The following is a 15,886-nucleotide window of genomic DNA, read 5'->3' as shown; positions in this document are numbered from 1 at the left end:
ACGATCTGTCTCCTTTTGGAACCCTGGTGGATTCGAAAGCTGCTAAAGGCCCTTCCGCCACCCAGGTAAAAACACTTGCCAGAGGTAGTCTTCCAAGTCAGGGTCGAACGGGCAGGCCACCCCATATCCACCCCACCCTGTCAGCCAAATCAGCATCAGAGCCTTTTTCATACACACGTGTAAATGGCTGACAGCAGCAGTAATCCTGGGTTCACTCACCGGCGGCACCTGCTCTTCGCAGGCCCTGACCCAGCCGACGGGGCCAAGCTGACAACGGCAGGCCCAGGTCCTGCCCCAGAGGGGCTCCCACCCCTGGGTGAACGCAGGGCCACAGGGCGTGGAGCTGGCAGGCCCACAGCCCCCCACTTCTGGGGGAGCTCCTGTGAATGGAGACGTCCCCACCTTCCAGGTGCGCACAGGTCACAGGAACAAGGCCTGGGCCCTCCCACACGTGGCCACGCTCAGCAAACGCTGGCCTGGAGGGCCCTGAGTCCAAGGCCACGAAGCCCTGCAGGGCCTGGGCTGGCTCCTGACCCTCCCACACGGCGTCCACCTGAGTCCCAGGAGAGGACGTGCTACGGCTTCGGCCGCCCTCATGGGAACCTGACCGGCAAAGGCTCTGGGCACCCAAAGCCAGAGCGGCGCCCCTCCTGGCTCCGGCCGTGGGCAAGCCTGTGTGGAGTGTCCGTAGTCACAGGTGGCCTGGCCGCCCCAGGGAACTTTCCAGGCCCCGCCGACTCCCACTAGGGACACTCCAGTACGTGACACGTCTGCTCCATGGCACGGAATCGGCTCCCCTGTTTCTCAGAAGCGTCCCACCCCACCGCTGGCCCCAAGAACAGAGCTTGAGCAAACCGGGTATCAGGTTTGAGGGGGCAAACCCAGGCCTGGCGTGACACTGGGAGGACGGTCCCAGGCCCGGCCTGTGTGCAGGAAGCCTCTTCCCCGAGGGTCCTGGCCCCTCCAGCAGGCTCGCCGCCCCACATCCTCCAGGTCACAGTGGGTGGGGCTGACATGCTGAGTGGACAGAGGCCTCTGGGTATCCTGCCCACTTCCCAGGGTCTAACAGACAGAAACCTCCCGACCACCTGAGACAGTGGGGGTGACTGGAGCATCTTGCAAAATCTCCATGACGACAGCGTCCAGTGAAGCCGCCTGCATCCTCCCCGTACACGCCGGGCTTCGGAGCTGGAGGCGGGGCCATCGGCCGCCCGGCTGTCCCGCGTGGGTTTCAGCTGCTCCTGTCTTTAAATCTGTTCCTTTCTCACGCTGGAACCTTAAGATGAAGACGGAGCTAAAACAGACTGAATTCTGACCACACTCAGCAAACGCATTTCCATTGACCACGGAACACTGATTCCGACTAAATCCAAGTCCTTGTAAAGAAGCACGTGGCTTGCCACGTGACAGTGGCCTGTGTCTCACAAGGCCTAAGCCTGCCAGAAGGTTTCAGAAGCCCTTGGGGCCCACGTCCAATGTCCCAGATGCTGATGGTGAGAAGTTTTGCTGTTTTCTTAGCTTGAGAGCTCACGTCTCACTGTGGTGGGGTTCAGAAACCTCCCCAAGTTCATTAACACATACCTGCTCCCAGGTCTGGGTCCTGACAGTTCTTAATGTGTGGAATGCATGTTGTTTGGGCCGACCAGGACGCCAGAGCAAAGGTCTCTGGGGGTCACAATGCGGTGGCTCCCGACAGAGCTGGCCCGACCCAGACGCGTGTTTCCAGGACCCAGCGAGTTCTGGAAACACGTGCCGCCGCCGCGGTCATCTCAAGGTGACCGTCTCTCCCACGCTGAGGGAGCAGAGGCCTCTCCTCTCCAGCTTGCAAACATGGATGTGACAGGTCCTCCGAAACACAGCCCAGAGCGCCAGCCTCTGCCTCCCTGCAGGGTTCACTCCTACAGCCACAGAGCCCAACAGAGCCCAACAGAGCCCAACAGAGCCGGGGAAGAAAAGAGACACGAAAACAGACACAGGCAAATGCACGGAAGACCCCGCGTGGCTCCGTGGCTGGCCTCCTTCGGCCACTGCAGCGAGGACCATAAATTAGCATCAATTGATTAACACGAGTCCTATCAACCCATTAATGGCATTCAGCTATACCCGGGGAAGTGCTATTAGGTAATACAATTGCAATGGAGAAAAATACTTTAGAAACAGTGCCAGAGAGAGAGGCCTCTCCCCTGCACCCAGTGGCATTCAGGGTGGCGTGGCAGCATGAGCATTTTAACCGTGCGACGTCCTGATAGGAAAGCCCTCCAGAGAACTGTCTGGATACCCCACCCCAAACCACAAGGCTTCAGGCCATGGGTGTGCCTTAAAACTGCCTTCCTCAATGCTCAGTTAAAATCAGATGCGAGTCAGGTCTGGGAAAACCAGCAACGCCCTGCCCCCCGATGTCACCCGGGTACCTGACAGCAGGAGACGGTGGCCTAGCCCGGCTCCAGCCGACTCGTTCACGGTCCGGTCAAGCAGGCCAGGAAGACTCCACCGGCACCTCATCATCGGTGGATTTTAGTAACAAGTAGGTAAGCTCAGAGACGTTCGTAATGCTGGTATTGACTTTCCTAAACATCAGGTGAAACCCTCCGAATAGAACTTAGGAGAAAGCGGCCCGTCACAGGCCGTCAGCGAGGACACCGGGAGAGCCTGCCCGGCTGTATTAATCAGCCCCTCTTGCCAGACATTCAAGACACCAAGACAAGGCAGGTGGGGACAACTTGGGAAAGGGGGTGTCCCGAAAAGTTCAGGGCCCTGGCTACCCCACTCCCATCTCTGCAGGGACTCAATTCTGTCTGCTCTTTTGGAAAACCATTCGAAGCCATCAGCAAACCAGGGGTGCCGTGCTGGGGGCCCTGCCCCGGAGAGGCCCATGCCGTGGCCCCAGCACGCCTGTGACCAGGACAGCAAGGGTCTGGGGTGAGTCCATGGCCCCAGACCCGGGGGCACAGAGAGGGGCCATGAGAACGGGGCCACACACCCCCTGCCCAGCCCTCCTCCAGCTCACGCCTGGGCCTCCCGGGGGAGAAGGGAGGCCCTCGCAGGGCCCCCGGCTCTGTCCCCAACCAGGCCCACGACATCCTCCCACCTGCGGACACCACTCACGGTGCGCGGGCCCGGTGGCCCGTCAGGCTCCGCTGGCCGCCCTGCTAGAACTGTCAGGGCCTGTGAGCCCGGCTCAGAGCGAGAGGGCCTCCTTCCCGCCGTGAGTGTTTACGTGCGCCCGTGAGGTGTATCCGCCGCCTCTCTCCAGCCACAGCCCCGGATCCCTGGGAGGATTCGCGGGGGCCAGGACGGCGAGGTCAGCAGAGTTCAGCCCTCCGAGGGGCAGCTGTCTCCCCCTGCCCGGCCCCGTGTCTGCCCCGCCCTGCCCTGGGCACCCCAGGCGCCCCCTTCTCTGGAGAGATGAGTCTGGACCAGAGGGGTGTTCGGGCGGCCAGAGCATCTCCCGAACACACTCAGCTCCCGGACCTGGCAGCCAGGGCGGAGGATCTGAGCGCAGGCGAACAGGCCTGGGGGAACCCACGGCTGCGGCGGGCGGCAGGCCCCGGGCGAGGGGGGCCCGCGGATCGATCCGTGCGTTTCCTCCCCAGCAACTCCCCATGCAGAACGTGAGCCTGTCCTGCGGGGGGCGGGGGGGCCGCCCCAGGATGGAGGCCGAGCAAAGCCAGGCAGGGCTTTTCCTGGCAGCTCTGGAGCCGGGGGCGCCCTAGGCGTCGGGGAGGAGGTCAGAGGGAATGTGCCACCAAAAGAAGGGGCCTTAGGAAGCCAGTGGGCGGGGAAGGCGAGGCTGGCCCTTCCGGGCTGTTCCCCTGCCAGGACCCCAAGTGTGAGTCCCCAGCCGTCCTCCACCCTCACCCCACGCAGGGCGACACACGCCGGCAGCCGCCTGCCCTTGGGCAGAGCTGCTGGGCCCAGGCCCACCGGCTGACCTCCCCCAGCCCTGTCTGCCGTGGGCGCCCGGAGGTGCCGTGGCAGGTGGCTCCGGGATGTGGGAGGATGTCAGCCTGGGGAGGGACCACGGGAGGCGGAAGCCACAGCCCCCGAGTTCACTGCCAGCCGGGTCCCAGGGACTCGCTCCTCGATCGGCAAGGTCCTTGCAGGCCCGCTCGGTGTCGGGGAGAGTCCTGAGAGGTTTGCTCTGCAGCTCAGCCGGGGCGGAAGCGGGCGCAGCAGTAAACCTTCCGCAGTCCCTGCTCTGCACGGAGGGCCCCCCACCCCGAGGACGAGGCCGCACGCTCTCCCTGCGCTCAGGGACACCTGGTCACCAGGCCCAGCCCACTGGGCACCGGGCGGCCCGACGACCCACGCCCTCTTTGCAAGTGCACTCGAGGTGTTTGTCCGGCGACATTGCAACTTGCTGGGCCCAGGCTCACCGGCTGACCTCCCCCAGCCCTGTCTGCCGTGGGCGCCCGGAGGTGCCGTGGCAGGTGGCTCCGGGATGTGGGAGGATGTCAGCCTGGGGAGGGACCACGGGAGGCGGAAGCCACAGCCCCCGAGTTCACTGCCAGCCGGGTCCCAGGGACTCGCTCCTCGATCGGCAAGGTCCTTGCAGGCCCGCTCGGTGTCGGGGAGAGTCCTGAGAGGTTTGCTCTGCAGCTCAGCCGGGGCGGAAGCGGGCGCAGCAGTAAACCTTCCGCAGTCCCTGCTCTGCACGGAGGGCCCCCCACCCCGAGGACGAGGCCGCACGCTCTCCCTGCGCTCAGGGACACCTGGTCACCAGGCCCAGCCCACTGGGCACCGGGCGGCCCGACGACCCACGCCCTCTTTGCAAGTGCACTCGAGGTGTTTGTCCGGCGACATTGCAACTTGCTTGTGTGAACTACAGCGAAATCTCACCGGTCCTTCAGCCCCAGGAGCCCGAGTCCAGGCGAGCGTACGCTGCCCTCCGTCACCCTGGGACGAGCTGGTCCTGGGATCGCAGGTCGGATCCCTGCAAAGTACGAGGCCCACTCCATTCTGACCCTCGGGGCGTCCGGGGCCCGGAAAGACCATTAGCGCCATCACCATCAGGCGCAGAGACGGAGGCCCCAAATCAGAAGGGATGCGTGCCTGTGGCGTGTGTACCCACGTGCGTGCACAGAAACAGGGTCACGGCACGAAGGGACAGGGAAGTGGAAGCAGCCGGCACAGGGAGGGGAGCCCTGAGCTCTGTCCCCTCCTGCTCTTCAATGCGTGGTCCCCAGGCCTGTATCCTCCAAGGAAGCCGCCAGGCCACACCTGTGCATCCCCCTTCTCTGGTTAAAAAGGACCCGGTGAGCCAAAGCTCTAGGGATAGTCAAGTCCCCAGCCGCCCCCATCCCCGCCCTGCCCGGGGCTCACCTGGGGTCTCCCGGGACCAGGACTCCGGCGGGGCCGTCAGTGGCTTTGGCTCATGACACGTGAGTCTGAGGCTGAAAAGCAACACGCAGGCCGGGGCCGGGGGCTGCGGGGAGACCCGCACAAGTGTGCGCGCGCGCGTGCGTGCTCGTTCAGGAGTGCTGCCTGATACAGCGGGGGGGGTGCGTCGTCGCGAGCTGCACCCACACACACAGCAGCACATCCCGCGCCCGTGCGCTGGGGAGCTGCTTCCTGCCGCCCCACGGTCACAGATGGCATGAGGGCGGCCATGGGGCGGGGCTCCCGAGGGAAGGCGGCGACAGGCTGCCCAGGGCCTAGAACACGCTGCCTGCTGGGGAGGGGCTCATCCTGAGGCAGAGGGGGGTCTGCACGCTCCACCTGCCACGGCACAGGCCTGCTGACCCCGGGCACCGTCCCCGTGCAGGGGCTCCTAGGGCCCAGCCAGGGCTCAGTGACAAGGGCTGCCGGGCACAGGCTGGAACAGAGAGCCTGGCGGAGGCCCATCAGGGATACAGGCAGCAGGCTCTGGCGTCCCCCAAAAAGGACTGAGTAAAGGCAGCTTCCAGGCAGCCAAGGACCCGCCAAGGGCAGCAGAGCTTTTGCAGGGAATGGCGTTTATGAATTTGTTCCAACGGGCTCTAGACAGAAATCTCCGAAATCACGCCTCTTGAAAAGGCGAGCACGATCAGGCCAGTGGGCAGGTGACGGACAGGCAGTGGGCTCCCCTGTCCCCGTTGGAAAGTTTTATTGCCTCTAAACGGCTTTATCGCCATCAGCAATAAAGTTACACGTCAGATATGGAGAAATCGGGACGTGGAGAAGAGTCTGAGACCAACCTCAATCTCTAAGGCTGGTTCCAAGCTCTGGAGACAGAAGCGTGGGGAGACACTGTCCCCTCCCAGCAGACAGCCTTTCCCACAGCCCAGCCCGTCTGGGCACGACTGGGGAGACGCCCCTGCCAGAGAAGGCGACCGGCTGAATGTCCTCCCACCCCCGTGCTGGCTGTTCGGCTACAGACGCGGTCGTGAGGTTGTCACGCTGCTGGCGCTGAGCCCCAGGACCAGAGTCCCGATCCAGCAAAACCAGGAAACGCCAGAACAAGCCTGTGGACCGCAGACCCACAAACTAAATCAGAGGTCCCAAGGGTGGGGGGGATTCTACCCCCAGGGGACACACAGCAAGGGCTTGGCTATCACCCCGGGGGGGGTGGGGATCACTGGCACCGAGTGGGCGGTGGCCAGAGGTGCGGCCCACACCCCACCGTGCCGAACGTCCACCCTGAGAGCAACCCGGTCCAAACGTCCACAGCGCTGCGGGGAAGAAACCCCAGGGGTGTCGTGGGAAAGTAAGTATTCGAGGGAAATGAGGATGAAGTAGAAGCTAAGGAAAGGAGGTGAGGGAGGGTCTGGAGAGCTGTCCACCCCGGCAGCGCGAAAGCCTCTACCAAGGACACGTCGAAAACAGTGAACGTTTCGTTGAGATTCCGCACATCTTTCTTTTTTCTCCTTCTCGATCGGACGGCGTTGGAACCAGACCTGATGCTCTGGATCCAACAACTTCAATTTTCAGGATACATCTCTCCGGCCCCGCCCCCAGCCCTTTGGCCACACCCAGACCCTCAGCCCCACCCCTAGCCCTTAGGCCTTGCCCCCAGACCTTCGGGGCACCCCAAGCCCTTGGGCCCCAGACCGTCAGCCCCGCCCCGCTCACTGCTCACTGCCCAGGGCGCCAGGACCAACGAGTGCTTTCTCAGAGAATGGGGCAGTCGATGCCCCAAGGCCCAGAGCCGTGACAGCCGGCATCCAGGTGGACACACAGAGCGCTGGGGGGGGAAAGGAAGCGGCGTATTCAGGGGAGGCTTCCTGGAAGAGGAGTTCTCCGACACTGGGGTCGGGGCATATGCCGTGGAGACCAGCCCGGCTCAGGGTTCCCTCGCCGCACTCAGCAGTACTGTGGGGAGTTACCGTGCGAGGGACCCCGCGGACCGTGGGGTGTCGGAGTGAGTGAGACCGGGGCATGCAGACGAGGACGGGCACGCACACCACATTCCCGCGAAGGGGGCCCTGGGGTGCCGGCCCCGGGCTGAACGCTGCCAGGCCCGCACAGAGGGATGGAGAGGGCCACCGGGGCAGGAAAGATGGGCTTTGTGAGGCCCTGAGCGACATGAGCGGGGAGGCGGCGAGACGGGGAGGAGAGGACCGGTGCCGGCTCCGTTCTAAGGGAAGCCATGCGCGGGCATCTCCCGTCGGCCAGCCTGGAGGCAGAGGGGCCGCCAAGGACAATGCTGATGTATGCAGGAGGGGCTCGGGTGACGCCGGGGAGGACAGACCTGGAGGATGGCTAGGTGTGTTTTGGAGAAGGGCTCCCAGGAGGCTGGCCGCAGGGACAGAGCTGGAGGCTGCCCTGTAATGCAGAGGCCCTGGCGAAGGCCGGGCAGGGCAAGAGGAGGCTCCAGGGGTGGCAGGGGATTCAGGGCCAGACCCTGGGCCCAGAGTGTGGGGCAGGCGGTGACCTGAGGGAAGGCAGGCAAGGACCCCAGCAGAACAGGGTGCCGGGCCCAGCCGGGTGCCCCGTCCTCTACTGCCTTGGCTTTGTGCTAACCGTCCAGCGCCCCCCCCCCCCCACACACACACTGGGACGCAAGCCCGGGAGGCCACGGTCTTGCCCATCTCGGTGTCCCCAGGCTTCCTAATTCCTCTCATCACACGAACCAGCTGAGGCACAGACGCCAGGGGCCGGCTCTCCACCGCCCTTGCCTCCAGGACACTTAGAAGGAGGGCCAGGTTCCCAGGTGGGACCGCACAGAGGCCAGCCCGTCCACGGGGGAGGCCGACTCCACAGCAGGTGACACACCGGGGCCCAGGACCGGAAGGCAGGAACATCGTAAGATGAGTGGGGTCTTCCCCAGGGGACCTCTCACCAAGCAGCCACCGTCCCACCAGGCCGACACCCACCGTTCCCGAGGACGCCGCAGGCACGCCAACCCACCCGGGGGCCCCGTCCCCTCCGGCCTGGGCTTTGGGCTACCCGCCCAGCGCCCCCCCCCCCCACACACACACTGGGACGCAAGCCCGGGAGGCCACGGTCTTGCCCATCTCGGTGTCCCCAGGCTTCCTAATTCCTCTCATCACACGAACCAGCTGAGGCACAGACGCCAGGGGCCGGCTCTCCACCGCCCTTGCCTCCAGGACACTTAGAAGGAGGGCCAGGTTCCCAGGTGGGACCGCACAGAGGCCAGCCCGTCCACGGGGGAGGCCGACTCCACAGCAGGTGACACACCGGGGCCCAGGACCGGAAGGCAGGAACATCGTAAGATGAGTGGGGTCTTCCCCAGGGGACCTCTCACCAAGCAGCCACCGTCCCACCAGGCCGACACCCACCGTTCCCGAGGACGCCGCAGGCACGCCAACTTGGAGCTGGGCCTCCCGAGAGCCACGAGGACCAGGGGATGCCGGAGGAGTCCCGCCGGCCTAGTTGGAGACAAAAGTGATTCCACACTCAACTCCTGCCAGCCATTGGAATAAATAAGTAAACGTTACAAAGCCTGCGGGAGCCCTCCACCACGTCTGCGGGGTGAAGGAGAGATGGGGCGGCTTGCCCAGATCTGCTGCCAGCTGCCGGGCCGTTTCTGGAAAGCCCAGCCATCAGACAGCTTGTGCTGCCTGCTGGGAGCTTCAGTTAGCGCCACTCCAGGGCCCAGATCTGGAAACCGTGGGGAGGGGGACATGGAAGGCGGAGCAGGCCACTGCTGGACGCTTCCCAGAGGCCGTGCGAGCCCTGGGGCAGCCCGAGCTCGGCTCTGGGGTTCACGGATGGCGTGCAAGGCTGCCTGCAGAAAGGGAGGCACCTGGTACACCAGGCACTCTCAGCCCCACGTGCCAGCCCCGGCCCCTGAGAGGACAGCCGGTGACAATCCCCCAAACAAATAAAATCCAGCAGATCCAGCGGCCAGCCCCCTCCGCCACCGGCATCTGATCCCTCTCACGCGGGAACCCTGACCCACATCCTCCTCGTCAACCAATCTCCTCGCCAACACTCGGCCGGCACCCGGCACCCACGGCTCTGGGTGACAGGTGGCGTCTGTAGAGGTCATTAACTCCAGAGCACCACATTTTAATGCAAAAACGAGCCCTTGTAAATCAGCGCAGCTGCGAAGCTATATAAAGCAACGGGGATTTTAATGTTTTGCTTTTCTTCCCATCTCTCGTGCCACATCATCATAACACTTTCCCATAATCACGCCCATAAAAGTCACCTGAAAATACTTCATGCCACCAAAGCTCATCTCCACATTTCCTCCCGGGGATGTCAAGTGGCAGGTCCCGAGCGAGAAATTCCAGGGCGGAATTCAGCCCAGACGCCTGGCACCGAAGACCCGGCCGGCTGAGTTGTGGCACAGAGCCCCCGTTTGCGGGGCGCTGTCCTCTGGCCTGGCTGCGAAGAGTGAGATGCCAGGGGAGTCCTGGAGGCCGTGGCCCCTCCTGGCGGTGTCTGGGCGGGGGTGAGGGGTGTGGGGCTTGGGGAAGCACCAAGCAGTCTGGCTGGCTTCCAGGGGCATAACCTCCCCCAGCTCGCCGATCCCTGGGCGTGGAGTTCCACTAATACAAATCCCACAAACAGGCAACCTATCTTTATGCAGCTGAAAGAAACACACAGCACATCTTCTCCGGCCAGAAATTCATCAAATAAAAAACGCGGTAGGAGGAAAACAAAAAAGATGAGAAATAAACTTCTGAATGTCATCACTTCATTAAGTTTCCAGTATTTCCAATTTCACCTCTTGGAAGAGCCCAGAAATCAAATTTGAACAGCAGGCAAGTGGCACATTCTAATCTCTCCTAAATATGCAATAAATTGTATTTATAAGGAAAATGCAGCATCAGAAAGCCTACGCTTCTTTAGTATTCTAACGGATTAAAACACAATTCAGAAGTTGTTTGTAATTTCTTCTCGTAGTTGCATGAGGACTGTGACGTGAGATTTAACTGAAAGCGACCATTCAATTTTGATGAGATTTATTTGGAAAAAAAAAAAGTCAAAAACAGAGTCACATTGCCTCTTGCACCCTACTCCCTGGTGCTTTCAAATATAAGGCTTTCCTCCCACCCACCGTTTACGTGCCAGGAGCAGCTGTCCACCAAGCCCGTCCAAATAGGAGACGGGCAAGCTACGTGAAAGCACAGCCTTCTCGGACCTCGAATTAAACACCGAGCACAAGAGTCAAGCCAAGGCTTCGTGTCCTAAGGCAGCCACTAGCTCATCATTCTCTCCACCTCCCTCGCAGTTATTCCAGCCAGTATGCTGTCAGCCAGCACAGAAGACTGCACCTTTGGGGTCTCAGGGGTGAGCCCAGCACACAGGCAAACCACTCTGGTTTCGCCAGAGCTGTCCCACTCCATCCGAGAACCAGGTCCAGGCAGAACTCTCCTCTCCAGATACGCTAAGGGGAAGACGATCTAAATCAGCGTTTTCCAAGCCACGAGGACAGAGGTTTCCCCAGACCAGAAAGAAGGAGAGTTTCCGTTTTCTCATCGGAGCTCATCACCTCCCCAAGATAAGTCTTTACCAAGCGTCCATCCCTGCCGTAATGGGAACGTGCACAGAGATGGAGTATGCATCTCTAAAGAAAGCCATCAAGGGCCCCCTTCCTCTTTCTGTTTCTCCCGTCAATTGTGCCCCAATAGGAGAAAAATGACAAGGCTGTGTCACTATAGCAACTAACTTAATTGGTGGACTGCAGGTCTTTCTCCAGCCAGAGGGTGGAGCCCATCTCCCTAAATATGAATCTCAGCAGGCGGCAAAGAAGGGAGGGCTTTCGCGGGGCCAAGAACAGTAGAACACCCCTAACCGAAAACGAGGCCAAGAAAGATTCCAGTTTTCTTCTAGCAGCGCCGGGGAGTGAACACCTTTGGTGCTGCAGAGAAATGCACAGATTTAATAGGCAGGATAACTGAATCCTGTATGACGCTTAGCAGTCTCCCTAACTAATGATACAAACAGATCTGCTCCAAAACACAAAAACATTTTGGGTAATAAAAATCCTTACTGATAACAAAAACAATTTACAGACATGGATGCTAATTATTCTTCTTCATCCCAGATATACTGGAGAAGAGAATGAAATCACAGGAACCGTTCCATTTGCATTTTATCTGCTTTATCAATTCCAAAAAAAAGAAGTTCTTTTTTCTCTAGGACTGATGTTCCAGGCTATCAATTATTATTATGTCTATTTCGTATTTTAGTGCAGTGTTTTAATTCCTCCAAGTGCATATGTCTATTTTGCATACTAGTGAAATGTTTTAATTTCTCCAAGTGCCTTTCTGGTGTAACGGGGTGTGTCCAAAAACGTTATCTTATTGTCAGCTATCCCATTCCACGGACGTGGAAGCGACCGTAACAATGTGGTTAACCCAAGCTTCTGCTATTAATGATTTCTGCCATTCTGGATTAGACGCTTTTTTACCAAATGGCCTCGTCCTGGTGGAAGAGCTGTTTCCTGAACGCCAGGGAGGCCTCCGCAAAGCAGCCCGAGCGTCCAGTGGGATCTCGGGTGGGTTCCACCAAGTGTCTGAGCAACGCGCAGGCCCGGACCGCCACCGGGGAGCAGGCAGCAGTCTGGCAAAGGTGTGAGTGTCAGGACAGACACAGCGGGTCCCCCTTCAGGTTCAGGAGGCGCTGGGTGGGGGGGGTGGAGTGAGCAGAGACTGCACACAGAAGGTGAGAAAGGAAGGCCCCGGCTGGCGCACCCGGGGGTGGGAAGTGTTGAAGCCACAGGGCGGGGCGGAGGTGTCATGTACTTAACAACAATTAGCAGTTGCTCCTCTCTGTACCCGGAGGGCTGCCTCCCCAGCCAGCCTGTTGCCGGTTCTCGCCTTGGCACCAAGGATGTTGCCCCCGGAGCCGGGGAGGGACAGCAGCCTGGGGACTAGGGGCACAACAATCCCCTTCCCAAGCACTGCTGGATGAGCCCCCCTCCCGTGCTGCCACCAGGAAGTGCATTTAAGTGACACCTCCTGGGTGAGCCCCGAGTTTACCTGCCTTTCACCGGTTCCTCATGGCCAAGGAAGCCGGCTGAGGCTCTTCTCTGGAACCCTGGGAACGCTGCCCCAGGGCCCCGAGGTGGCCGCGAGGGGCTGGGGAGAGGGCAGAGACCTCGCTCAAACCCCCAGAACAGCCCCCTCCAGGCAGCCAGCGCAGGAGCGCCTTCGGAGGGGCAGGCAGGGTGCAGCCGTGCAGCCGGGATGGCGGTGCCAGTCTGGGCAGTCGGGCTTGCGGCCCCACGGGGACTCTTCCCGCTCGGAGACCCCTCCCCACGCGTCCCCACGCGTCGCCAGCAACTGCAGCGAAATGCACAACCCGGCTGAGACCAGCAGCACGACTCCTGCTCTGAGCACCGGGGCTCCCCCGCCATTCGGGGAGGACGGGGGCGCTGGGCTGTCCCAGGACTCCGCGACCGCGCGCGCCCCGCGTCTCCATGGCCCGCCGCGGTCCCATTTTGGAGAGAGCGAAGGCTCGGGCTGGGAGCCAGGTGGCCGAGGGCTGAGAGGTGGTGGCGGAGAGCGAGGCTCCGCGCCGGCCTCTCTCTCCCTCTCTCTCTCTCTTTTTTTTTTTTTTTTTTTTTTAATAAAGAATCCATATTTTTCCATCGCCCGTGGCAACTCTCCATGACAGGCGTTCCTCAGCGCCCGTCCTTTCCTCCCGCTGGGACGGGAAGGGACCCGGACCCTGTGCCAGGCGGTCGGCGGGGGCGCCCAGCAGCCCGCGCCATCCCGGCCCGGAGCCTGTGCCCGGGACGCTGACCACTCCCCACCCATCCAACCAGCCGCGAGCCCGTGTCCGGAGCATTGACCGTCCACCCCCACCGCAGCCCCTAGGCTGTGCCCAGCGTCCCAGCAGCCTCCATTCCCCCAGCCCCGAGCCCGGGGCCCCGCGCCAGACCCACTGGCTCACCGGCTCGGGTCCCCGGACCCTACTAGCGAAATGCCGGCGGACGCGGCGAGCCCTCTCCGGGCACCCCAGCCCTCACTTCTTTTTTTAGGAAAGCGCCGGCGAGCCTGCTTCCCGGGAAGGCAGAAGCTCCAGCCGCGCGTCCCGGCCCGAGCCCCGCTCCTGCCCCAGGCGCCCCGCTCCGGACCGGGCAAGGCGCTCCACCGACAGCCCAGGCGGCGCTGCCCGCCCGCCCCGGACCTGCCGCCGCCTCCGGAGCGCGCGGCTCGGCTCGGCCGGGAAGCCGCCGGCTCGCCTCGGATCGCGGGCCTGGGCACGCCGGGCAGCCGCGGGCATCGCCGCGCAGGGACGCGCCGCGCCACCCGGGGCCTGGCGCCCGGGCCCTGCCCCGGAGTCGGAGGAGGGAGGCTCAGCGGCGGCGCCGGCCTCCCAAGTGCCGGCCCCTCGCCCTCCCGGCCCAGCGCAGGACCGGCGGGGGCCCGGGGGACGGCGCGCCCCGAGCTCGCAACTCCGCACGGACTCCGGGCGGCCCGCGGGGCGCCCCGCCGGCGCCGCGGCCCGGGAACGGGGAACGGGGGCCGGGCCCGGGACCGGAGGGCCGGCCGAGGACCCGGGCCGCGCGGTACTCACTGCAGTAGGCGATGAGCAGGCTGGCCAGGATCATGAACGCCCAAAAAGTTGAGGACATGCTGGGCAGGGCGGTCGCATCTTGCCGGCTGCTGGTCCTGGGCGATGGCGCCATTGAAGCCGCGGCGCCCGCGCGGGGGGCAGCAGCGCGTCTCAGCAGCCGGCCCTGCCCGCGCCCCCGCGCCGGCCTCCACGTGCGGGCCCCGCGCGCGCCATCCTCCGCCGCCGCCGCCGCGCCCGGGCTCCGGCCCACTGCGCCCTGCGCCGGCCCGCCCCGCGCCGCGCCCGCGCCCGCGCCCGCGCCCGCCGAGCCCGGGGACGCCGGCCCTGCCGCTCTGGGCGTCGCTGCGCGCCCGGGCTCGGCGCGCCGGCCACCAATGCGAGGGGCGCCCCCGATGCGCGTGCCCGGCGCCGCGGGGGCCCCGCGGGGGCCCCGGTGCTGGCTGGGGAGGCCGGCGGCGGCGGAGCGGACCAAGCGCCGGAACCGCGCCTCTGGATGGCGACAGAGACGGCCCGGCGCGCCCGCGGCCTGGGCACCTCGCGGGGGGGGGTGGGGGTGGGGGTGGGGGGGACGGGCCGGCCAGCGTGAAGTTTGTGGACGGGGGCTGTGTGGCCCGCAGGCCCTAGGCGCCCACATCCTTTCCCCGCCCCTGCCTGCTACGCTGGGTCCCAGACCTTGCCTGGGCTGGGGCTACCGGAGTTTATTCCAAGTATAGGGGGCTTTGGACCCTTTCCGCGGATGGGCCTTGTCATCCCTGTTCTGGGTTTTCTGTTGGCGTCCTCAGACCCCCGGAGAGCACAGCCTTGGACCCGCGCAGAGTCAGCTGAGCACCCAGGAAAGGCTGCTCCTTTCCCCAGGCCGGGCACTGCCAGGCCAGGGCGCACGTCCCGGGAGCCCTGTCCTCGGCCCCTCTGCAGCGCCTCCACCTCTGCCTGCTGTCCTGGCCTTGGTGAGCCGTCTCCGTGCGCACCATTCACAAGGCTCCAGTCTTGTGTCTCTGAATTCCCCACCCGGGACTGGTCTCCTGTGTTAATGCCGAGGATGGAGAAAGTGCATCCTCTGAGGTCACTTTCCCCATCCCCACTCCTCCCTCTCCTGTCCCCTCGTCACGACAAGCTCCCAAGTCCAGGTGCTGACCAGATGGTCCAGCTACCTGGGGAGGCTCTGACCCTGCGGTGCCCAGACACACCATCCACCTGAGCACTGCCTGCCTGCCGGTTCGTGGACCCGCCATAGAAACGCATCCTTCCCAGTTCAGGGGGTCTTCTGGATTCTGCGTGAGGAAGGGGAGCTGGGGACCCATGAGGTCCTGTTGGAGCTGGGAACCCTTTCTCAGGAGCCACTAGAGGGCCTGAGCGCTGATTGAATAGCTGGGAGAAGCAGAGATGGAAGAAGTTCACTCACGTCCCTCCTTTCGCCTGAGTCCTGGCTGGGGAGGCCCCTGAGGAACTGGGGAGCCTGCCGTGAGGGCGTGAGGGGACGGCTCTCCCAGGTGCACGCGCAGTCGTGGACACAGCATATACACACATTTACACAACATACATGCATACACACACACACAGACACACACACACACGCACAGTGGGGGAGCCAAGCACGCAGAGAGCAGGAGACTCGGGCCAGGTGGTCTGTCTGGACCCAGGGGTCGGCTCCGTGGGCGACTTGGCCGGGGGCTCGGGCAGGGCTGGTGTTGTAATATGGTTGTATCCAGGCTGATTTTCTTCATAAACTTTCTGGTCCTGTTTAATTACAATCCTCTGACTTCCCGTCCCAGTGTCTTCCCAACTGCAGCTGCCCGTCTCCCTTGGCTGGCAGGGAGGTGCTGCAGAACCTGGGCCCCTGAGAACCGGTGGGGGCGGTGGGCGGGCACGAGGGCAGGATCCCTTGTCTCCTCTGCCTCTGGCTCAGGGAGGGGCCCCTCAACCGGAGTGCATGGAGCCACCGTGGATGCCTGCATCCACCTTCACA

At 63.2% G+C, this 15,886-nt stretch overlaps 1 protein-coding gene across 2 annotated transcripts in view; it reads right to left on the bottom strand.

Annotated features, from left to right (window-relative positions):
* The window catches only part of TAFA5 (TAFA chemokine like family member 5), a 199,556-nt gene extending 185,431 nt beyond the window's left edge, over positions 1-14,125 (bottom strand). Inside the window, exon 1 of one of the 2 annotated variants that reach the window (XM_024127484.1) lies at positions 13,921-14,125. In XM_024127484.1, the coding sequence (XP_023983252.1) occupies positions 13,921-14,032 (112 nt within the window). In that variant the 5' untranslated portion in view covers positions 14,033-14,125. The remainder of the gene's footprint in view (positions 1-13,920) is intronic. The other variant, XM_024127483.1, reaches the window with a different exon arrangement.
* Positions 14,126-15,886: the final 1,761 nt, after the last annotated feature.

The sequence above is a fragment of the Physeter macrocephalus genome, chromosome 6 (assembly GCF_002837175.3).
Source record: "Physeter macrocephalus isolate SW-GA chromosome 6, ASM283717v5, whole genome shotgun sequence".
NCBI classification, from domain to species: domain Eukaryota; kingdom Metazoa; phylum Chordata; class Mammalia; order Artiodactyla; family Physeteridae; genus Physeter; species Physeter macrocephalus.
This window is presented reverse-complemented; position numbering and strand designations above follow the sequence as displayed.